The sequence below is a fragment of the Panthera leo genome, chromosome B1 (assembly GCF_018350215.1).
Source record: "Panthera leo isolate Ple1 chromosome B1, P.leo_Ple1_pat1.1, whole genome shotgun sequence".
NCBI classification, from domain to species: Eukaryota; Metazoa; Chordata; class Mammalia; order Carnivora; family Felidae; genus Panthera; species Panthera leo.
In genome coordinates this window covers 162,330,457-162,355,320 of record NC_056682.1, presented here as the reverse complement: position 1 = coordinate 162,355,320, position 24,864 = coordinate 162,330,457, and the positions used below count along the sequence as shown (strand labels likewise).

The 24,864-nt window shown below is 34.8% G+C and overlaps 1 protein-coding gene across 18 annotated transcripts in view; it reads left to right on the top strand.

Annotated features, from left to right (window-relative positions):
- Positions 1-24,864, top strand: part of FIP1L1 (factor interacting with PAPOLA and CPSF1) — a 78,571-nt gene that overhangs the window by 10,883 nt on the left and 42,824 nt on the right. For 4 of the 18 annotated variants that reach the window (XM_042936376.1, XM_042936375.1, XM_042936373.1 and 1 more), the window contains 6 exons: positions 4,666-4,730; positions 5,275-5,382; positions 5,844-5,974; positions 6,271-6,339; positions 14,625-14,734; positions 21,205-21,312. In XM_042936376.1, the coding sequence (XP_042792310.1) occupies positions 4,666-4,730; positions 5,275-5,382; positions 5,844-5,974; positions 6,271-6,339; positions 14,625-14,734; positions 21,205-21,312 (591 nt within the window). The remainder of the gene's footprint in view (positions 1-4,665; positions 4,731-5,274; positions 5,383-5,843; positions 5,975-6,270; positions 6,340-14,624; positions 14,735-21,204; positions 21,313-24,864) is intronic. The other 14 variants (XM_042936381.1, XM_042936379.1, XM_042936377.1 and 11 more) reach the window with 5 other exon arrangements.

Sequence of the window (24,864 nt, the reverse complement as noted above, 5' to 3'; positions counted from 1 at the left end):
TTGTCACAAGAAAAAAAATATATTACTGTCTGGTGATGGATGTTAACTAATCATTTTTCAATATATAGTATCAAATTATTATATTGTACACCTAAAATTAATACAGTGTTGTGTCAGTTTTATCATGATAAAAAGAGATTTCACCATGAAAATCTTTCTTAAAGATAAAGTTAATTTATTAGGCAAATTACGTGGAAGCAGCTGTTTTTGATTTCAGAAATTAAAGTGTTTTTATAAATGAATTGAATACTACACATTCTTTAGTTAGAGTTAAAAAACCTTGAATTACAGTATTCACCTACATTGTTCTTCCATTATATTATCCACAACCGTGTTTGGGTTTTTAATTTATTGTCCAGTAAAAATGGTATCAAAAGTGTTTCTTTTTGCTCCTCATAATGTATTTTTGAAGTTGTTCATTGTCCTGTAGGCTTTTTAAGCCAATATGTTGTGTCAAGTTTTATAGTCTATAAAACTAGATCAAGTGAATCGACTGTCATTAGCTCGTTGAGCACATAAAGAATCTTCCAGAAAAGTTGGAAGGGAATATATTAAAGTACAGAATGTGATTTTGTTATGGTGGTAGAATAAGAGTCCATATTTTTTCTGTGTTTTTTCAGATTGGATGTATAATGTGGTACTTATGCATTAGGAACATAGAACTTTTCATTAATTACACTGTAATTCAGTAAGCAGCCTTATCTGGAATCAAGCAATATATACATAAATACTTTTGAGTATTTTATTTCTATAGCAGAGCCATTTTGTTCAGTTATTTTAGGAGCTTAAAGGTAACTCAGTTGTTGTTGTGGTCGGTTTCACATTATCAGCACTGCCTGTGTAATCTTAAAACTCTAGGGAGCAGGGTTGAGAAGAGACTTCTTCATATGAGGGGTAGATTGGTGTTCCATCTCCACGTAGTGTTGGGCTTCTGTATAATGCTGATAGGCCTTTGCCATCTGCATTATGCAAAAGGAACGCTGTAATCATTGTGTTTAGTAAATACTGTTACATAAAATTATTTGTATCTGCATCTATAGAACAATTAAAGCAAATGGTGAGGTGTTTTTTTTTTTATTAATATCAAATTTTTGTTAGGAATTGCAATCAAATGTTAAATGTATATAGACTCCCACAGTACTTTTTCTGAACTTTATTTCTTATAGCAATTTCCAGTTTCATGAAATATGGTTATTTTACCCATCATCTGGATTATACAATTTACATTTTGCTAGGTCTGCTTTATCATTTGTATGGGTAAATGTGTATATCTCCATCTGTCTATGCTTACACCCATTCTTCAGTTGATCTACTTTTTATGTTTTTTATGCATTTCAAAGTAACTTTTATAGATCTTTCTGAAGGGTACAGAATTTACTTAACCTTGATATTTGAAGATCTGTCCCTTGAAAACTGAAAGATCTTGTGAGAAAATGAAGTTTGATGAACATTTTGTGCACAGAATTTTCAGAAGCAAGTTTAAAGAGCAGATTGTATTCCGGGAACAATACTAAATGGATTTATTGTAAGCTGTTAGAAAGTACAAAATAGCATTTTTTTAGGTAACATACTTTTGTTATGAAGTTCATTTTCTCTATAAGGTATGAAGGAAAGCAAATTAAAAATTTTTTTTTAATGTTTACTTATTTCTGAGAGAGAGAGACAAAGTGCAAGCAGGGGAGGGGCAGAGAGAGAGGGAGACACAGAATGCGAAGCAGGCTCCAGGCTCTGAGCTGTCAGGCACAGAGCCTGACGAGGGGCTCAGACTCCCAAACCGAGAGATCATGACCTGAGCCGAAGTCAGATGCTTAACCGACTGAGCCACCCAGGCTCCCCAGAAAGCAAAATTTAGAGTAGGAATAATTTTTTTTTTCTTCACATTTATTCATTTTTGAGACAGAGAGACAGAGCATGAATGGGGGAAGGTCAGAGAGAGAGAGAGACACAGAATCTGAAACAGGCTCCAGGCTCTGAGCGGTTAGCACAGAGCCCGACGCGGGGCTCGAACTCAGGGACCACGAGATCATGACCTGAGCTGAAGTCGGACGCCCAACCGACTGAGCCACCCAGGGCCCCTAGAGTAGGAATAATTTAAGTCATATAGAGAAGTAGTTTCTTACCTTTGAGATTCATCCATCCATTTAATAAACAGTTTTTAAAAAGTTTGGCACTGCATTAATTGATGATGAGAATATGAAAAGTAATAATATAGTCCTTATTAGAAATAGTGAGGAAGACAGACATGTGAGCAAATACTTTCGGTGCAGTTTAAGTGCTAGAATAGAATGTACAAGGTGATTTGAAAGCTTTGAGAGGAGAGTTGCTAAAAAGCCTACGTATTGAAGAAAAAATCCTAGAGGTGGTAATATTTGAACTTGTTTGAATGATTCTTGAGACAGAAGAGGACTGATGATTTAGCAGGGACACTACTGTGATGTGGTGGAAGCCTGGCTTAGAGGAACATGGCTGGAGGATACAATAGATGGGAAAAAATGGTTAAAACCACTTTAGGGAATTAGAACCTTTAAAAGTTTATAGGCAGGTTTATAGGCAGGAATTAGAACCTTTGAAGGTTTATAGGCAGGTTAGGTTATGTGAAAAGATAACTAGCAGCAGTAGTTGAGATGGATTAAATAGAAATTGGTTGATATATTTGAGTTGTCCACATGAGATGATAATGCAGACTAAGCCAGTGGCAGTAGTATAGGGATGGATGGAAAAAGATACTTGAGTGCATAATAAATAGAAATAACATGGTTGTGGATGCAGAGTGAGATAAAGGACTCAATGACTTAGAGGTTTTAGAGCCCTTAATTGAGTACCTTACCGTATATTAGCATGTGTGGGTAATGTAGGAGGAGTAGGTTAAAACACATTTTTTTTTATGCATTAATTTTGAAGTTCCTTTCGATATCCAAGTATGTAGGATCTAGCACCTAGAGAAGCCTGACACCTCATGGGAGGCTCATGGAAGGTATCATATTAGCTTAAGTGTAATTTTCCAAACAGCTAAGCTTCTTTGAACACAATGAATACAAAGCCTTAGTAGTTTTAAAAACAAAAGTGATGTTTTAAAGGCAAATGTGGAAGGGAAAGTAGTTAGGTAGGGAGCAAAGAAATTCATTTATTGAACTTAAGGTTAAGCCTTTTATAAATACTATTTTGTTTTATGCTTTAGCAATTCTGTAAGAAGACCATGGAGAGATAGTACTTGATTTTTGTGCATTTAACTTGTAAACAGCTGGAACTTTTGTACATCATATATAGATAACCAAAAGGTGCTTTTGCTGTGCTGAATTTAGATTGTTGAAATGTAAGCAGCATGGGGCAGGAGGCATATTTGTTCAGTTCCTCATTCTCTTTCTTTAGCCTAGAGCCATATTTGATGTATTGTTGGTGTTTAATCATTTACTATGGGAATTAATATCAATGAGGTGATTGAAGCGTTTCAAGATTGTAATGGTAGCACCACCTGACTGTAACAGTTTAATTCGGGCTATTTCATACTTTTTGCATTTATAGCAGTGGAGCTTCATACAGTTACTTGAATATTTTATTACGCTTCCTTATCATTTTATTTTTAAGCAGAAAACAAAAATCATAGTGCTAATGTAAATAACCTAAGTCTCATAAATTTAGTACATTGGAGGGAAAAAAAATGGAACTTATTAGGCAGATCAGAAACAGTGAATCTTTACAAGCCCAGTTGCCTGAACTTGGGAGGGTAAAGAAGCAAATTAAATAACATGAATATTATGTGAGAAATATATCATTGAGAACATTGTCTATTATTTTACGTCTTACTAATTATGTAAGTCTCTGTTATTATATTTGATTTTCCTCCTCATGCAAGAATGCATTATATGGAAAAGTTAGGGAACTGTCTGTAAACCCATATTACAGAAAATTTATACAAAGTCCATGAGGTCTTAAGTTACTTAGCCAAGGTTACACAACTAATAATTGACAAAACTTATATTTGAGCCTGGGGTCTGACTGCAGATTTTGTATTTTTTTCCTTTATCATGTGTATATTACATTTAAAAAGTATAGCTCAATAATTTTTTCAAATGTATACATTCATGAACCCACAACCCAGGTCAAGATATGGAACATTATTAGCATTCTAGAAATTTGCCTTTGTTTCCCCAGTCCTTAAACACTGACTACCACCAAACACTGTTCTGCTTTCACCCTAGATTTATTTTTAAGTGTAATATAAATGAATTCATTTTATGGGTAAAAGTATTCTGTAAATATTTGGAAAAGGAATTATCAACAATATCAAATGTAGGAAGGACTATAAGGAGGTCACTGGATTCGGGAACAAAGTGGAGAAATTTCATTCTTGCATGATTGCTGTTATGTTGTAGGTGAGGAAAGTGATAGAGATGGATTTCCTCTTAGCCACGTTTCTTGTGAAGTTTGTTACAGTGAGATACTTAGTGGCTGATAGGTTTTCAGATGAAAAGCAAGTTGAGACTTTTAAAAAATATTTTTTTCTCTTATTGAGCAAGTGACAGACTTTTAAAATTAGTTTAGAACATTTTCTAAAATGTGTCAGTCATTAGTCTGTTTAGTTACTATGTGGGTGTATAGTTTGTACATGTTGAATATATTGCTGTTTGTTTACATTTCTCAGGATAATTTTTATTTTGTTTTTAGGAGTTATGGTACAGCACCTGTAAATCTTAACATCAAAACAGGGGGAAGAGTTTATGGAACTACAGGTAAAACTTGTATTTGCAGCTGTATCAATAGGAAAATAAGTCGAATGTATGAATAGGTCATAAGTTGAGGTATTATACCTCAGTTAAAAAGAGCAGTTTTTCACCATACATCATAGAGGTGGACAAACTTTTTCCGGAAAGGGCTACATAATAAATATTTAGGCTGTGTGGGTCACAGGGCTCCTGTCACATGGTTGGTTTACTTGTTTTACAGCCCTTTAAAAAAGTAGACTTTTCTTAGCTCACAGGCAGTACAAAAAAAGTGATTTAAAACATGGAAGTTAGCAACTTCCTATTGGTACAGGAATTCCTTATAAGTAACAAGTCCCTAATCTCTCAATCCAGTTTATTTTACAGCTACTCCATAAAGTTTGATCTCGCTTTTTATTTATGCTAATATTACTCTAAATGCTGTGTTTGGAACCTCTGCCATATTTAGTGGTATCAGTGGTAAAAAGGTGTCAATGATTTCTGTTTACCTGTGGTGTCTCTCAGTTTTGTGCTGATAATAGCTCCTTCACCATTTTGTAATTGTATAAAATAGGAACAAAAGTCAAGGGAGTGGACCTTGATGCACCTGGAAGCATTAACGGAGTTCCACTCTTGGAGGTAGATTTGGATTCCTTTGAAGATAAACCATGGCGTAAACCCGGTAAGATTCCTGTGGACTGTATCTGTTTCGAAAGATTTTTAGTATCAACAGTCACTAGAAGAGTATTTTTTAATGTCATTTTTATTGTCTTAATTACAAGAGTAAAATGACCTATATTATTAAATCTTATTATTTGCATATTATTTTATCATGACACCATTTCTAAAGGAAATACGTTCCCCCACCATGATCATTTGTTTCTTAAGTTCCACATATGAGTGACATATAGTATTTGTCTTTGACTAACTTATTTCACTTAGCATAATATTCTCTAGCTTAAAGGAGATACTTGTGATCAAAAATTTTTATAGTCCTATTGCTTTATATTAGTAATTGGGAAAATTAGAAGGGGTGATAAAACTGACGGAACACTAAATTTTTGTTTTTATAGTTTATATTTTGTATGCTGCATAAAAATAGAATTGAAATATTTATACACTAATACTGTGTTTTATCTTTAGGTGCTGATCTTTCTGATTATTTTAATTACGGGTTTAATGAAGATACCTGGAAAGCTTACTGTGAAAAACAAAAGAGGATACGAATGGGACTTGAAGTTATACCAGTTACCTCTACTACAAATAAAATTACGGTAATTAGTAAATATTCCAGAATACCCCAGCCTTTTCTACAGTCCCAAATAAACTCCCCCAGATAAATCATTTTTTCCCCATAAAGGTGGTTAAATGCTATAAGATAGTTTAAAATTTTCATTCTTTTTATCATGTTTGTTTTTTTTCCCTTCCTTCCCTTTCAGAGTTTCATATTAATGATTATCTGATGTTCTTAGTTTCAAGTCACAGACTAGCTACAGCTAGTTTGTCTTTATGTGGCCTATCAATTAAAAATTATGTGGTATCTTAATGGGGAATATGTTATTTAACTTAGGCCGAAGACTGTACTATGGAAGTTACACCAGGTGCAGAGATCCAAGATGGCAGATTCAATCTTTTTAAGGTGAATTTTAGTAAATTATCCTTGGTTGCTCTCATTTTTTTGTTCTTGAGTCTGCTCCCATACCACTACTCAAGGGATGAGGTTAAAGTGGAAATAGCTACCTTTTTTCCAAATCTTCAGCTTCCTGGTGACTTACAAATTTGCTGATTGTTGTTTTATCTCCACTTTGCAAGCATGTGAATTTATAGCCTATTATACTAACAAATGCCAAGTAAAACTATTCTTGCTGTATGTTGTGATTTTATTTTGAATTATAGTATGTGTTTGCTTGTGGGACATAAAAGTTCATGCCAATAGGCTAAGCTCTCAGTTTAGATCATGCTTTATCAGAATGGGAAATTATTTTCCTAATTTTCTTTTAAAAAATGATAAGGAAGATGGCATACTGCTTATTATCTTTATGACACTAAAATCATTGGTGTAATGTGTCTTAGAGTTTGAGATGTCTCAAGAAGCTTGGCCGTTTTTGAGAGTCTCTAAGAAAGACTCAACAGAATAGGATAAAGCCATTGATGTGTAAAATTAATAACTTAAAAGGATTAGGTTTAGGTAGGGACTTGCAGGTTGTTATTACCACTTGGGTATCAAGTCTGAATTCTGGCTTCTCCATTCCATATGATCACAGACCCAGTCCAAAGAATAATACCGTATTTTCATACTTCTGCAATACACAGCAACCTACAACCTTTTCTCTAAAATACCTGATTGTGTACTCTTTTTCCTTTACCTTAATTCTTAGTTCTTGATTCTTGTATTGAACGACACTGGAATGAAGACTGGGAGTGGCTTTTAGATTGGGTTGTGTACTCAGGGAACTTTGTGGGCAGGAACTTTCCTGTGATCCTTTTGGGACTGCAGCCCTGGCACCAAAATACTGCCTTATGCAATACATGTGCTATATCCGCAGATGTAGCCGCTCTGCTGGACACAGTTCTGTGTAGAGAATTTAATTTTAATTTACATCCTACTTTGGGTAAGTATTTGGTTCTTGTTCTGCTGTAAATCTTTTGAAAGTGTGTGATGATGTCTATTCTATTTTAAATGGCCATCCGGTTCTTTTTGGTGCTCTCTTCTTCAGGGATTGAATATATTGTACTTGATTCCAATGAATAGATAGAAAAGCTAGTTGTCTTGATGATGAAATAGTTTGCAGTGGTGCTTTTTATTTTTTTCTAACAAATGAAAACAAGGTGCCTTTGTAAATCTGCCAAGTTCTGTATACTTTGTCTTTTTGCAGTAGACTTCTAAAACTAAGGAATAAAAAGAAATTCCTAGGGGCTGGTCTCTCTTTTTTTTGAGAGAGAAGGAGGGAGAGAGAATGAATCTTACGTAGGCTTCATGCCCAGCACAGAGCCTGACTCTGGGCTCAGTCTCACCACCGTGAGATCACGACCTGAGCCAAAATTGAGTTGGATACTTAACCTACTGAGCCACCCATGCACCCCAAGTTCTCTCTGTTTTTTGTTTTGTTTTGTTTTTAAGTATATGTGCTGCTGAAGTGAGCACTAGAGGCTGGTCTCTTCTTGGAAGTGTCACCATGAATGAGTTTTTTATATACGTATGGGCTATCAACATTGTTTTGAAGTTTCTTTGGGTTATATGAGAGGGAGGGAGGTCATTGTTCCATTCTCATTCATTTGCTTCCAAAGGAATAAGCGTTTGAATTTGATGAGTATACTTTCATGGTTTTATTTGCCTTGATAATGGGCATTAAATATTATTCATCTGTTAGAAATACTGATTTGGGAACAGGGTGTATATTTTAATAATGTGTATGGCTCACATTTTTTATGCATATTGTGGTCTGTAGGATATATTTTATTGATGTTGCTCAGGATCTGCAACTACTGGTTATATGTGAGTGTTTGGCATTTTCAGGCCACAATTTACTTGACATTAAATTTCAGACGAATTGCTGTCACCTTAAATAAAGAAATATCGTTGTTCAGGTTTTTGTAGGACTGTTATTCTTGAAAAAGTATGAGTTGTCTTTCATTATCTATCCTGCAACTCTGGAGAATACAAAAAATATTATAAGGATGTAATTGGTATCCCAAATATGCAGAGGCAAATTTCTTAGGTATTATTAACATTAAGTGTTTATATATAGTTCCATTCTGTTTCTGTGTTTTCTTAAAAGGGTAAAGATGCAGTGTTAGAGAAGCATTTGCCATTCCATTTTATTTTATTTATTTTTTAAAGTTACCTGCTTTTTTTTTTAATGTTTATTTTTGAGAGGGAGAGTGGGTGCACGTGTGAACGAGTTGGGGAGGAGCAAGAAAAGAGGGAGACAGGATCTGAAGCGGGCTCTGCTCTGGCAGCACAGAGCCCGATGTGGAGCTGGAACTCACGAACCATGAAATCATCACCTGAGCTGAAGTTGGACACTTAACCGACTGAGCCACCCAGGTGCCCCAAAGCATATGCCATTTTGATCAGAGCCTTGTGAGTGTGGAGAACACACACAAAAAAGTATTGCGGATGAGGAAATGGCTTGGGCAAAGAAAGAAACTCAGTTGAGTAGAAGTGGATGAGAGTAGTATTTAAGAAGTTAGCCTGATTGGATGAGTTCTTTTCGGAATGGAATAGAAGAGAGATTGCTTTGTGAGGTGTGGTTCAATTCTAGAAGGCCTAGAAACAAGGAGGATGAGTTGGAGGAATTATTCCCTGTTTGTGAGCATGAAAGTGACATACAAGTAATATAATTTTGGAAGTGACCTAATAAGTAACAATTCTGGCAGCAGTGTAAGGTTGAAAAAAGGAAGTCTAAGCTCTTACCCATTAATCCACTGTTTGAACTACAGTTATAAGGATTGGTGATTGAGAAGGAAAAGGACTTCCCCAATTTTCCCGTTAGGTCTGAGCACCTCTAATGTGCACAGCACTGTGCTAGATACCGTGGGAAAACAGACTCTGTATTTAAGGAGCTCATGGTCTAAGCGATGTGTACGTATGAACTAACCATGATATATTGTGAGAAATGTTATGTTAGTGGTATTATCAAAGTGCAGTAGGGAGTTGAGAGGATAGAGTGGGTTGTCCTATGATACAGAGTCTAGAAGGATTCAAACATGATAACCGGAAGATGAGTGAGTTTTCATTAGAAGACGGGGTGTAGAACATTGTAGGCAGAAAGAGCAGTATGAGCAAAACCAGATAGCATGAATGGAGAGTTGGGGTAGATGAGAGGTATTACAGGAGAGAAGCCTAGAAATGGCAGAAATGGGGCCATGATGGGAAAGACCTTAATCTGAAACTAGTCTACAGACATTTGTATAGACAATAGGAAGCCATTTGAAAGTTCTTGAGTAGAATAGTGTGAGCAAATTTGGTTTTTAGAAAAAGAACTTACAAGTGTTCTCTAGAATGTAAGGAGGAGAAAAGGAAGTCAGAGACCACATACAGAGCATTTGCAGTACTGTAGAAATGAAATGAATAAGGACCAGATCTTAAAGTAGTGAATGAACAAAGGGGACAGATTTATGAATCATAATTTAAATTCTTTTCATGTCTACTGCAAAGATACTTGTTTCATCCTTGATCAACTGAGAAATAAGCAACCTACCAGCCCCTTTAAATTTTTGTTGGTTTTTTTTTTTTTTTTTTACTTTCTTGTTAAGTAAATTCTCAAACATTAACAAGTAGATAAAATAGTACAAATGAACCAAGTAAGTACAAATGAACCAACAAGTAGATAAAATAGTACAAATGAACTTGTTAGTTTAAGTTCATATTTGAGAGAGAGAGAGAGAGAGACAGCACCACATGAAAGTGGAGGAGGGGCAGAGAGAGAGGGAGAGAGAATCCCAGCCCGGCTCCATGCCAACAGTGCAGAACCCGAGTGGGGCTCAATCCCATGAACCATGAATTGTGAGATCATGACCTGAGCCAAAATCAAGAGTCAGACACTTAACTGACTGAGCCACCTAGGGACCCCTTTTTTGGCTTAATTTTTGTTTTTGTTTTCAGTGAAATGAAAGGAGATGAAGTTTAATAGAAAAATAAAGTCACTTAATTGGTTATAAAAGCAGTTGTGTAATTTTATAATTCGGAGTGAGGGGCAAGGGAAGAGTGACTAGTGGGAATGGGTTACATAGTATGTGTGAAAAAAAAATTGACCACAACCTTCTCTTAAAATATTTTTATGTCTGTATGTGCACACACATTCATAGATGATTTTTTTTTTCCTCTGTGTATATATAAGCTGTGTTTTGAAATTTCACAACTATGTGTCTGTTATTGTCCATTATACCAAGCATTCATTTGTACCCTTTTAATTTGGAAGCACGTATCTTTCATTTCTGGGATATTTTCTTCTATTATGTTTTTTACTTTCTCTCTGCTTTCTAATGTCTTCTGGGCCTCCTATTCAAGTATCAGACTCCTTTTTTTTTTTTTTTTTTTTTAATTTTTTTTTTAATGTTTGTTTATTTTTGAGGGAGAGAGAGAGGAGACACAAAACTTGCAGCAGGCTCCAGGCTCTGAGTTGTCATCACAGAGCCCGATGTGGGGCTCAGACTCACGAACCTTGAGATCATGACCTGAGCCAAAGTCGGATGCTCAACCTACTGAGCCACCCAGGCACCACCGCCCTCCCCCCCCCCCCCCCCCCGCCTTTTTAAAAATTCCTTTTTAATTAAATATCGGACTTCTTATACCAGTCCTTTAATTTTCTTTTCTCTTTTACTTTCCACCTCTTTGTCTTCCATTATCTGGGAAATTTTTTCCACCTTATAACCCTTCTGTTCACTGTCATTTCTGTGGTTATATTGTTAATATTCAAGAAAATTTTTCTTTAGTATTTAACCTTAGTGTCCTGCTGTTGTTCATGCATGCAGTGATACAGTGATTTTTTTCTCATCTGTCTCTCAAAAGATATTTGTGTTGATGATACGTTGTTTGTTTCATTTAGGTTTTATTTTCCTGCATAGTGTGTTTGTTGTTTTTGGCCTTTGACTGACTTTTCTCAAATGTTTGTGGGTCCTTGGCCATTCACTCATAAGGGAATGGGCCACTCAAAAGGTGATTGGGAACTCTGAATATGAATAAAATTTGCTATAGGCTTTTCTGTAGGGCTAAGCTTTTTTAATAGTCCCACACGTCACTATCTTTAGGTTGTTTTGTTTTTTGTTTTTGTGGTGATTTGATTTTTTAGGGAATAGATTCCAGTGGCCTGCCTAGAGGGTTTATACTTACCTGATTCAAATGTTCTGGAAACTGGAGTTGTCCAGTTGCTGAACCTTTTGGGGTTCTGCCATGAGAATCATAGTATCTTTATTTTCTTATTGCTGACTTAGGATTCAGGTTTCTTTATTCTGCTCAGTCAGTTACTATCTTTTCATCTGTTTTCAGAGTCCCAAATTTTATTGTGTTTGCAGTCTTTTTGTTCTTGTGGGTTGAAACAAAATTTTGGTAATTTATATGGTTTGCTACTTTTCCTTTTTTACCTTAACATTTATGTGGCAGATGCTTTTCTAGGTTATTAAAGTTTTTTGATAACATTTTAAATAGTTGCATGATGCATTATTTGGGTGTAACACACAACAAATTTCTTTTTAGATATTTTGTTTGGAAGGTTAACCTGTGAAGGGTAGCTGAAGGAAATTTCATAAAATAATTTAAGTTTTGGTACATTGGTAGCATAATTTGGGTAAATATTGAGCTTCTCAAGGTTACAGACTTCAGTCAAACTTTTGTTTTGATATGTAAGACTTGACATGACTTTGTGTTTAGAGAACCTGTCATAGTATCTTATAGTCATTTCTTAAAATATTAGGTCATATTAAAAAATTATCTCATTCTGGTTAAACAAATTCTATCTGTAACCCTGAGTGCAACATCTGAAGAAAAACAAGTGGATGCAAGTTGATTAGGAGACTTGCTAAAATGGCGAGGACTTTCAGAATTAGTAAGAGTATTTTACAAGGAAATAAAGGAGAAAAGAAAACTAAGGAAACGGAAGCAAATTTTACATGTTTAAAAATGTACTGTCTTCCTGATGTCTTTTCCCCTGTTGTAAATAATTTTTCATCTTTCCTCTTTCTTTTTTTTTATCTTTGCTCTTTCTTTTTTTCCCTCCTCTTTTACTTCTTCAACTCTCTTCCCATTCCCCTCCCCAGTTTTTAATTGAGCATTGACTATGTTAGGAAGCAGCTCTGACTTAAGTAGGGAGGGGAGGTGAGCATTATAGACCTAGACTTTGTGATCTTAGGGTTTTTCTGACTTAATGGGAAAAGTCGTGATTGATTAGATAATTGGGCCAAAACTCCATGTCCTGTGAAAGACTTTGAAGTGACATTTAAGGTGAATCCCAGTCAGTCAAATAAAAATATATACTGAACACTTATTCCAGGCACTGTTTTTAGGTATTGGGATACAGATTTGAATAAAACCTACATGCAGTATAAATCCTTGTAGTCCATGATAAGAAATTTAGGTTTCATTCTGTTTGTGTTGGGAAACTATTAGAGAATTTTGAGCAGGAGAGAGACATGAGGTGATTTACACTTTTAATAACAGTGCTTGGCTGTATACAGGGGATAGATTTTTTAGAGGTAAGGTCAAAGCAGAGACAATTCAGTAGAACAGTTGAGAAGTGGTAAGTTTAACCTGGGTTTTAGGGGTGGACATAATAAATGGTTGAATTTGGTATATATTGTAAAGATACAGCTGACATAGGATTGTCATATCTATTGGGGAGAATCAGAATGGGGGATAGTAGGAAATCAGTAGTTTTGTTTTGACCACAGTAAGTTTGGGTTGCTTATTAGATAGATAAGATGTTGGATATAAATTACTGGAGCTCAGGGGAACAGTTGAGACTATACTGTCAACTCTCAATATTCCTGACATGCAGGAAGAATAATACATTTCTTTTTCTGTGTTCTCATAGCATTTTTATCTCATAGATACTTTTTTCATAGCATTTATTGTATTGCTCTGGTTGTTTATGTGTCTGTCTTGTCCCATGGCCTGAGATTTTGTTCTATTTCTCTCTGTAATCTCAGCTTCTGGTGAAAGATTTTTAGATAACAATAGATATTTAATGTTTGATGAGTGAACCATGTTTTATTTCTCTTGTCACCACATTCTGTCAGTTTACCTGTCAAGTGTCTATCAAATCCATTTCTTTCTATCCTCATTGTCTTAGTGCTGATCCTCAGTCATACCTCATTAGGATCTGGGCCTTTTAAATGAGTTTTTTTAATGAGTGGAACTCATTTTCAAGTAAAATGTCCGTGTAAAACCCTAATTGTATGAAGACACCAATTGTGGATTAGGTTCTGTAGTATTAATAAGAGATCTGATTTTAATGACTCAAATACATTCTTTTTCTCATGTAATGATTACGTGAAAGGTAGATAGTTTCTGGAATTGAATCAGTGGTTTGAGTATATCAAAGTGTCTGAGGGTTTCTTGGCCTTTGTCTCCTGGGGAAAGAGAATGATGCTGAATTTAGACTGTACAGTAGAATTTAAGTAGGGCATAAAATATGGTGTGATGTTCTTCAAGTGTAGGGTAAATGTAGTTTGTTTAGATTTAATAAATAAATGATGATTTAAGATAGGTGAGTATAAAAGCAAAAGAACATAAAGGAAAAATTTCACCAGTCTAAAGGAGTATGACTGGACCATACTCAAAAGATCTGATAGGAGTAGAAAGGATGGCTCAATATGGGAGAAATTATGGAGTAAGTAGATAACTGATTTGAAAGTCAATATAAAGGAGGGAATAGAGGTTATTAAGGAAACAGCCATCAAGCTTTTAAGTGTGCTGAACTGGCAGGAGAGTGTACTGTTGATGATGGGGAAACAAATGGTATGGAAAGTTGTTAATACTCATGTTGGAGCAAATCACAGTCTGAATAGAAAATGGTCAGAATGGCGAAAATGGCCACTGGTTGTTTTCTTAGAATGGTAGTAAACATAGAAGGGGAAAATTCTTCAAGGCCTTTCTTGAACTTTGAAATGTGGGGTCATAACCATGTATCTTGGGCTCATTTGTGGCAGTTTGAGGGAATTTATGAAAGGACTAAAGAGTTAGAGCTTACTAGACTTTTAAGTAACATTAATGTGAACTTGTTAATAGTTGGGAACATTTTGATTCCATAATCCATCTTTGGTGCCTTTCTCATAATGCTGTTCTAAGATAAGGTAATTTTATTAAATATTCAGCAACAAAACATTCTTCATATTTAATTTAAAATTAGATGTTACAAATTTATTTTACTACTTGTAGTATATTTGAGTGTTCTATTAAATAAGCTAATAACCCTTTTTTTTAAGGTACAGCAAGGACGAACTGGAAATTCAGAGAAGGAAGCAGCACTTCCATCTACAAAAGCTGAGTTTACTTCTCCTCCTTCTTTGTTCAAGACTGGACTCCCACCAAGCAGGTTAGTTAGACAATTAATAACTCCATTTATTGAAGGCATTGGTATCTTCATCTTGTATTAGTGCTATAAAATGTAAAAGCGCTGAATATTCTGTCAAAGAACATTCCACGTTGTTTTAATACAAAACGAGTTCTTTGTGAAAAACTCTTCTTGGTGCCTTCCCATTTAAAAAACATTTAGGTGAGCAAGAAATGAAGCATGGTATATAGTTACATGTCCGTAAAAAAGACAATCTTACATTCAGGAGAGATGGCAATAACAATGGTCTTGCTGTTTTCTGTGCTTATTATTCTTACATAAAGAATTATTGGACTTCCTAAGTCTAGATCTATTGGCCTAAATGTGTTTTACAGATTTTAGTAAAAGATGGTAGGCATTTCAGCCTGGGCAGTCTTTCCAATTAAAACCACTTTCTTTTCTTTCTTTGGTTTATTTTGATAATACCTAACTTTAAGTTCCACGAGGTACCAATTGTAAGAAACAAATGTGCTGGCAAATGTCCTTTTAATTTAAACATGACAAATGGTTAGCCTGTTACCAGGAAAATGGTAAAGGATAAACTGAGACTAAGGAAGTTTGATGTTAGCAGTTTAATTTTGAGTTAGGTAAAGATGACTTAAATCAGGTATTTCTCTGGGCCTGAAACAAGTCAGTCACCAAGCTGTTACTCGTTCTCAGCCAGATCATTTACCTTTTGCGTTACTTGCTTAAATTTATTTTATACAGTTTTCTGGTTTTGTTATTCTGCAATTTTGAATTGCTATAAGAGATTATATTTTATAATATACAAATGCAGGAAGAGCCCATATGGGAACATGTGGTTTAGCCTTAAGATAAAGATTCTTGAAACTTTCAGCCAAAATTAAATGTCACAAAGCCATCTTGGATTTTGACTCTCTTCTCATCCTAACAATTATTAGTCATGGACATTTTCAAATATTATTTAAATAAATGCAGTCTCATAAAATGTTTGGCTAAGAAGTTATGATAGCTGAGAAATACTGATTCCTTTATTATGTAGTCTTCTTTTGCTTTTTTTTTTCCTATTTTAAAAGAGGTCACTCTTACTCATTGAGTTTATCGTGTTCTGCAGTAGAGAAGGATGTGAAGAGCTTGGACTCTAGAGCCAGACTTCTGGGGTTCAAATTCTGGCTCTATTGCTTACTAGCTCTGTGTCCTTGAGCACATCCCCTAATCTTGTTTTCATTTCCTGATCTGTAAAATGTAATAATAATAAGACATCCCTCACAAGGTAGTTATGTATATTAAATGACTTCATTTATGTGAAATATTCTGGAAAAATAATACAGAAGTAATACTCTATAGATATTTGCTAATAAACTATTTAGGAATTAGTAGCAGGACTGCCCCCTCCATCAACCAACCAACCAACCAACCAACCTACCAACCTTGGGCCAGATTTGTAGGGCATCGTACTGTTATACAGGCTTTGGCTTTTCCTATAAGTAAAGTAAATGGGGTGCCACTGTCAGAGTTTGTGCAGAGGAATGAAATTATCTACTGTAGGTTTCGTAAGTCTTCATTGCTTTATTTAAGATCAGACTACAGAGAGATTAAGGGCAGAAGCTGAGAAGCCAGTTAAGAGGTCGTAACAGTGATCTAGTCAAGAGATAATGGTAACTTGGACAAAGTGGTTGTGGTGCAGATGGTGAGGAGAAGACAGATATTGGATACATTTCAAAAGATGTAAAAGATCTTTTACATCTGAAATAGAAGAGACTACGAGAGGAATGCTTTTTTTGGAGGGAGAAGACCAAGAGTTCAGTTTAGGATACACTAAAATTGAGTTGTCTATTAGACATATAAGTGGAAAATTTGCATAGGAAGTAGATCTATGGATCTGCAGTAGAGGGAAAAGGTATGGGCCGGAGATAGAAATTTGGGAGTGATCAGTGTTTAAGTAGTATTTAAATGAAGTTGTGAAACTGAATTTGATTGTAAAAGAGGTAAGTATCCAAAGAAGTGGTAAGAGGGACAGAGCCTTGGGGCATTTCCTTGCAGGTCAGAAAAATAAGAATGAGGGAGGAGGAGATCCATACAGAAGAATTACTACTGACATAGGAAGAACACCCAGTGTAGTTTCAAAGTAGAAGAACAATTAACTACCAAATAATACTGATTGGCCAAGAAGAAGAGGGCTGAGGATGACTTTTGGATTTTATTTTAGTTACTTTTTTAAGATTTTATTTTTAAGTAATCTCTACACCCAATGTGGGACTTGACCTCACAACCCCAAGATCAAGAGTCGTATGCCCTACTGACAGAGCCAGTGAGGCGCCCTGGCTTTTGGATTTTAAAACATAAAAGTTGCTGGTCCTGACCAGGATCCTTTTTAGTGGTATAAGGTGAAGATTGAAAAAAGACTTTTTGGAATGGATTCAAGAGAGAATAGGAGAGGAATTAGAATGAGAAAATACGTATAACTTCTTGGAGAATTTTTTTCTTTTTACTTTTGAGAGGGGCAGAAAAATGGAACAGTATCTGAAGGGAAATGTGGGGTCAGGAGGCTGTTTTTTTCTAAAATGAAAATTACAGCATGCTTGTATACTTACGAGAATGAGTTACTAGAGGGGAAGTTGATGATTCAAGAAGCAAGAAGGGACAGTTGTTAGAACAATGTCCTTAAGATCAGAGGGGACGGGATATAATGGGGGGGGAAGGGAAGCGGCACAGTTAGCCTTAAAAAGGAGATGGGCAGTTCACTCAATAACAGGAGAGAAGGGGGGGTGGGTAGGTAAGATAATGATGGGAGTCGGTTTTTCCCAACAACACAGGATGCTGACTTACCTGGTGGATGTGAGGATGTAGAAGTGGGTGTTGAACGTTTGACAAGAGGAGAAATTCTGAAATAGTCATTTAGAGGTGTGTGGATAAACTTAGGGGGAAATGAGTCAGATTGTAGCCAGTACTTGGAGGGAAGTGTGCTGTCAAAAGAAGACTTTTTTTTTCAAGATAAAAATTGCAACATTTTTATATGCTGGTGGGAATGAATTAGTAGAGCAAAAAAATTGACAAAGGGAGAGAGACTGTACATTTCCAACTTTTCTTGAAGTTGATGGTTATGTGTTTAAAATGAGACCAGTAGTCAGCTTGCTTGGATGTGTTTGTCTTGCCCTTGCCAGGTATTTGTATGTTTATGAAGACTAGCTAGAGTGGGATTTAATATGAGTTGTGGTTATACCAGGCAAATATGACAAAGGTGCAAGGAAGGTGAGAGGGTCCTTGAGAAAGTGATTATAATGATGGACGGCCATGGACTGAAGGAGAGATGGAGAATAGTGGCAGGAAAGGGTCGGTAAAAAGGTAAAGAAATGACAGAAAAGTTAGTCGATCTATCACTACTACCAAAAAAAGTGGATAATTGCTACCATAACCTATAGAAACATACCCAACATGTCAATGTTGTCACTTTCTTGATACAGAGAACAATACCTGTTTTTCATTAAGAAAGTTTGTTTTCTGGGTTCCTCTTCACTTGATCAAAAGCACACTTTTGTTCATTGTGAAGTATTTCCCAAAATAAATACTTGTTTTTTTCTGTTTTGGTCTTTGTATTTATGGAGATTAGAAGGACCTGTGTGAAAGTAAAATTTTACTGACTTTAGGGAGTAGACAGGAATGCTATTTAAGACATAATAGAGACTGCCCAACAAATAGTAATGAGCTGTACTACTTACTGACCTAACCACTGTATTGCCTTTGTTTAAAATCTTCGATTGCCTTACTAATGTGTAGATGACTATTGGTATGTTTGCACAGAATTTTTTTAAATGGATCTTTGTACTTTATCAATGGAAATGCTGGGTTTCTAACTTTCTGTGTTGCCCAGCAAATTGGCATACTTAAGTAAAATGTTAATATTTAATATATCAGAACGTTTTCCTATATCTTTAAAATTTTTCATATTATGTCAAGAATGTACAGCTTGATAAATTTTCACAAACTGAACACTCATGAACATTGAATATTATTCACCCAAATTTATCATTTATTAACATTTTGCCATATTTGCTTTATAATTTGCCCAAAATATTTTCCTTTTTGAATCATTTGTTAATTGTAAACATCATTTTTTAAGAACAAGGACATTCTGTTATGTAATCTTAAAGTGAGAAAATCTTACAATGAGCCAGTATGTTAATATACAAGTCATAAATTTTGCTGATTATTTCAATGATGTCTTTAATGGCAGTTCTTTCCTTGATTTCGGGTTCAGTCCAGGGTCATTCTTTATAATTAACTCTTTTATCTCATTATTTTATCATCTGAGACAGTTTCTCAGACATTCTTTGTATTTGTTGACTCTGAATTTTGAAGAGTGCAGTCTGGTTGTTTTGTAAGTCATCTCCCTCAATCTGAGTTTGCCTGATGTTTCCTCTTTATTAGGTTCAGGTTTTGCTTTTTTGGGAAGGAAACTACATATGTGATGTTCTGTCCTCAGTGCATCAGCCTTGAGGTACATGATGTCATTTTCCCCATTTTTAGAGATGATAACTTTAATCACTTAGTTGTAATGGTGTTCTTTGGGTTTCTGCACTGCAAAGTTATTGTTTTTACTGTTTGTATTTAATAAATAATATGTGAGGAGATGGTAAATATCCTGTTTCTTTTTTAAACTTCCCAAACTTTAAAATCCCATTGTTGATTTTTGCTTTTTCCCGTTACTACTGTAATGACTGTAAAATACTGATTATCTAATTCTGTTATTTCTCTTACATTAATTAGCTGGCATTCTTCTTTAAAAATGGGCTTTCCCACCTCCTCCACTTATTTATTATCATCTAGACTCATTAATTTTTATTTTATATGTGAGAGAGTGTATTTGTTGCTTATAAATATGGTTTATTTGTATATGTAGTATATAAACTATATATACTACTTATATACTGTAATTCATATCGATGCTCAAATTGTTTCAGACTTGCTTCATGGGAGCCTCTTCAGAGTGGCTCCTGTGCCCTTTTGACATGTCCCCATCATGTTTTTTGTTTTGTTTTGTTTTGTTTTTGAGGATTTTTTTACTTTCTAGCTTTACCAAATGTTCCATGCTTATCTTGTACTTCCTCTGCCCCTCCTTGGGAGCAGCCAGGGACTTGAAAGCACCTTGATGACTTTTAATGGGAAATGATGATTAGAAACCAAGATCTTGGCACCAGTTATCCTCATTGCTGTTGGAGTGTCACTGTTTCTAGGCTTTTTCCGCACTCATGGCTGGGAGAAAACAGCCAATTTCAATATAAAATTGCCTTATGTATGAATTTAATCATTCATCCTTCTTTTACTTCACATTTGACATCACAGGTTTCTACTTCCCTTTCCTTAATCCAGATTACATCCCTGTTTTACCACATTGAGAACCTATTTCCCAACAATTTCAGTATATATACTCTTCGCTTCATCCTAAAATACACTCAGAACAGATTAGGACTTCTGCACTTACCATTACAAAAACCAAACCTATTAAATAGAATTCAAGATTTCTTTGGAATTCTTTTTTTTTTTTTTTTTTTTTTTTTTTAAGATGAGAGTATGTAGTTAAAATAGTCAGAAGTTTCCTTTAGAGTGGTTATATTAATCACTTAAAGTATTACATTCATTGTTTCTGTTTGTATTCAATATTAGCTTTTCTTTTTCTCCATGTTTATTGACATTTTTTTTTTGCCAATGTAAAACTTTGAAGAGAGTCCCAAGTACATTCTTTCCCCTGCTTCTTTCACTCCTGTTAATAATTAACTTCATTGTGTCTAGTTTCTAGTTTATTCTTCCTTTGTTTCTTTTTACAAAAATAAACAGATACATAAGCATACATTTTTTTCCTATAGAAAACTTTGCTATTGAAAGAGTGTCTTATTAGTCTTTTAAAGGACTGGCAAGAGTGTAAATAGCTGAACTTTCTATGGAGTATTGCACTAGGGATATAATTAACTTTCTTTAGAATGTTATTTTGAAAGTTACTTTGAAATGGAATTTTTATGAAATACATTTATTTAGTGTAGGTTTTTATAAGACACATCAGAGTGTTACTTTTAACTGCTACACTAACAATATTTGTACCTATTGAAGAGTGTAGGGGAAAAAAAATCTCAAAAGTTTTGAATAAGGTTTTGTGAAACCGTGGAAGTTTATGTCACTCATAAAAGCACAGAAATTTATTTCTTGATAATAACCTGATAAGCCCTTGGTTCTTTTCTTATTTCTGCATTTTGACATACTATTTTGAAAAAGATTTCTGAAAATATTCTAGAGTTACTAAAATGTTGATAACACGTTAATACTTAAATACCTACTAGTGATTTTAGTACCACAGAGACTTGAAGAAAATGATACGATAGGAACATGCTAAAGGACTTTAGAAAAAGCATGTCAAAAAAAAAGGAAAAAAAAGACAGAACAAGGGGGGTCAGAGACAACAATATGTAAGAAAAAACATAGAAAATTTATCTCACCAGAAACAGCACCTCCTCTCAGTCTCAGACAAGTACTGCCTCCAGAAAAGCCAATTCCAGCGTTGGGAAGTGGCAGGACCGATATGGGAGGGCCGAATCACCTGACCTAAGGTAAGGCTGTTTTTAAACATTGGCTACTCCCTGATGTTTAGGTCATCAGTGTTGTTTTGTTTATTACTAAGATGATAAATTTTGATTGGATTGTACCATATTTTTTCCCCCTCAATTATGCTTTTTTATTACAGAAATTGAGGGTTTTAAAAATCATGAGTCAGGCCCCATCAGCTCACACCTTCCCTCTTCTCTCTCTGACTTTTATACTACATTATAAATTGCGTGGAACCATCTAATAGCTCAATAAGCGTTTTTTTTCTCCCCACTGCTGCAGGTTTAATTCTTTCTCATATCACACCCTATTAAAAAATTGCTGGGTGTTTCTCTTTGTTGAATAAAATTTAGCCTTCTGAGCTAGTATTTAGAACCTGTAAAATTGAACTGCATTGAATCTTTCCAAACGTTTTATCTCAACTATAGTGCATAAAGCAGCCATTTCATTGAGTCTACCAGCTGTCTTAGGACGTGTTAGTATTTCCCTTATTGTTGCTATGCTTTTACTCCTGATCCCCCTCTGCAGAATTCTGGTCTGTATTCTAAATCTTACACTTACAAAGCGTGCACCTTTGGATGGATACTGCATACTCTCTGAGCCTGTAAAATGGGAATCTATCTGAAGGGATGTAGTAAGAAGCAGTTATGTCAGGGTATGACAGTGCATTGCCAATAGTAATCAATCTGAGCAATTACAGTTTGCTTGACTTAGAAATACAGAGTTAGATACCTCCCTCATTTACTATTTAAAGTTTTAAACAATGGTGTGGGGGTGGTATTTTGTTGGTTTTTGTTGTTCCAGCATTTTAAACTTTCTTCCTAGGCAGGTTGATGCTCTTACCTTAATGTGCTTTTAGTTATTTTCATTTATAAACTTTTAAATATGTAAGTTATGGTCAGATATCTTTGATCATAACACCTAAAAGAAAAGCAAAGGGAGGAAACAATCAAATTTTTATTTTTTCAGATTTCCTTTTCTTTGGGGACTCCATTATATATTCTTCATGAATAGTAAGAATTTCTAGTCAGCTTGGCTTTGATAGGATCTCTTGTTAGGAGAGAATAAGCTTAGTCATTCTCAAAAGTGGCTATTCATCTCAAAGTCAAAAATATTTTGACTTTTTTAAAGAATATCCAAAATGTAAGTATAGTAATTGATGCAGATAGAAATATATTACCTATATTCTTAGAATAGTATCAATTGCATGTGTTGCAGGTTATAGAATGAAAATTTGCATATCTTCCTGTTATTAAGTGCTTATTGACCTTTTTCATAGGATTATATGTTATTAATCTTAGGAGTTTTTTTCTGATGTTTGTTTATTTTGAGAGAGAGAGAGAGAGAGAGCGTGTGTGTGCACAGGTGGGCAGAGAGGGAGAGAAAAAATCCCAAGCAGGTGCTGACAGTGCATAGCCCAACCCAGGGCTTGATCTCATGAACCGTGAGATCATGACCCGAGCTGAAATCAAGAGTCGGATGCTTAACTGAGCCACTCTGGTGCCCCAGTCTTATTTTTTAAAACTGGCATTCTTGAAGAACCAGTAGAAATTTCAAAAGAGTTACTTTAAATAAAGAAAAGTTAGATCTGATCAGTGTGGCGTGGAGTCTATGAATCTTTTCACATTTACTATTTCTGTGAAATCCCATAGTGTAAGAAGAGTGCTGCTAATATAATTTCTGTATAATAACAAACTTGGTTATTATAGCACACAGTGCATAGAGAAACTCTAGATTTATACTTATTTAACCTGGTCAGCAATCTTGGCAGTCTGCTTACTGATCCCCAAAAGGCCAGATGATAAGAGCTTTAATTTTCATCATTGTACTATTGAAACGAATCAGTAGCCATCTTTGTATATAAAGAATAGCTGTATTCTTAAACTTAACAGCAGTTTCATGGCATAAGTACTGGATTTGGGTATTAGGTTTAGTTTTGTGCCTGTGTGAATTTAGGAAAGTTCCCTAAAATCTCTAGGCCTCTGTGTCTACATTTTTAATATGACAGGGCTAGACTGTGTTATCAGGAAGGTCCCTTTTAATCATGAAATTCTTTTTTTCTGGCTAGTCCCTGGTTTACATGGAAAAGGAGATCTAAGAAAGTAGGAAATCTCCCCAAATTTATGGCTAATTAAGAGGCAAAGTCAGGGCTAGAATCCCTGGTTTTCTGCCTTTTAATACTTGCAATTCAGGCAGCTTGATTTTCATAAGCAAAGGCATAGATATAGTTAAGTCACTTCGTTTTAGTGTAATTTAAAACTTTGCTTTTGTTTCTTTTGCTACTTTAGTATCTAAAATTCCTTTTATATCAGTCATTTGACAGAATGTTTTGCTTAAAATAGTTGTACTTTTGATATAATGGTTTATTAAGATAAGTAGTTTATAGAGAAAATAATAGTTCTCATATCTGAAATAATACAGTTCAGTGTTTATACTTTTACTTGCCCACCCCCACCCCCCAATAAAAGATGCTTTGGAAACACAGAAAAATCCCATTCTGACTTTGTGATCAGTCTTAGGGAATATAGGTAATAGGAAATTTGACACTATTTTCACTACGTGTTTTGTGCCTTTGAAAATTCAAAAGAAAAAAAAACTCTAGTTAAAGCTACTGCTCTCCTTTTGAATGGTGTATGTGTGTATGTATATATATGTACACATACATACACACACTTTACAGCATAAGATAAAAAAATGAGATTCTACCCGTTGTAGTTAGTGTAACTGAGGAATGTGTTTTGCTTTGTTTTGTTTTTGAAACATGGCATAAATCTCTTTGTAAGAGCACTTAAACGATGATTGAAATCCTTTTTATAAGTTACTGTATTTGGAGACTCAGGACTTCTTATCTCACATATATTCCTGTTAATACAGTATTTTTCCAACTTTGGTTAATAGTAGTCTTCATAACTGTATGTAGCAAGGGCATTTTGTTGGGTGTGAGTTTTGTTTTATAAATTAAAATTTGTGACACTTATTAGGCCAGCTAGAAGAATGAAGCAGTTTTAATGAACACAGAAAATTGAAATTGGCAATAAGGATGATTGCTGTAATCTTATCCTAATGTCCAGTTTGTGTGTTTTGTTTTCATTTTATAATATTAAAATCTGTTAGGTAAGTAGTTGCATATTCTAGGTTGTCTTAGCTCGTTTTTTCATATCATGGCTTTTTAACTGATTCAGACTCTTAAAAGAGGAAAAGTAAAAATTGCTTAATGCAGAATTACTAAAATATTTAAACCTTGCACTTCTTACAATAGTCAAACATAAAATGTACAATAAAACTGAATGTTAAATGGACATTCAGTCTAAGATTGACCTCTTCATTTGTTCTTGCACTGCTTATTATGTCTTGGTGAAATAATGTACTGGAAAGACGTACCTGTACCTTCATGGCATTTGAGCACTTTGAATGTGTATTGCTTGTATTATGTAGCTTGTAAGTTTATGTGATTGGACATATGAAGGCTTTTATTTTTAAAAATCCCCTGTAGAATATCTTTCCCTACATTTAAAAAATAAAATTAAACATAAATATGGTAGGGAAAGCTTTATTAT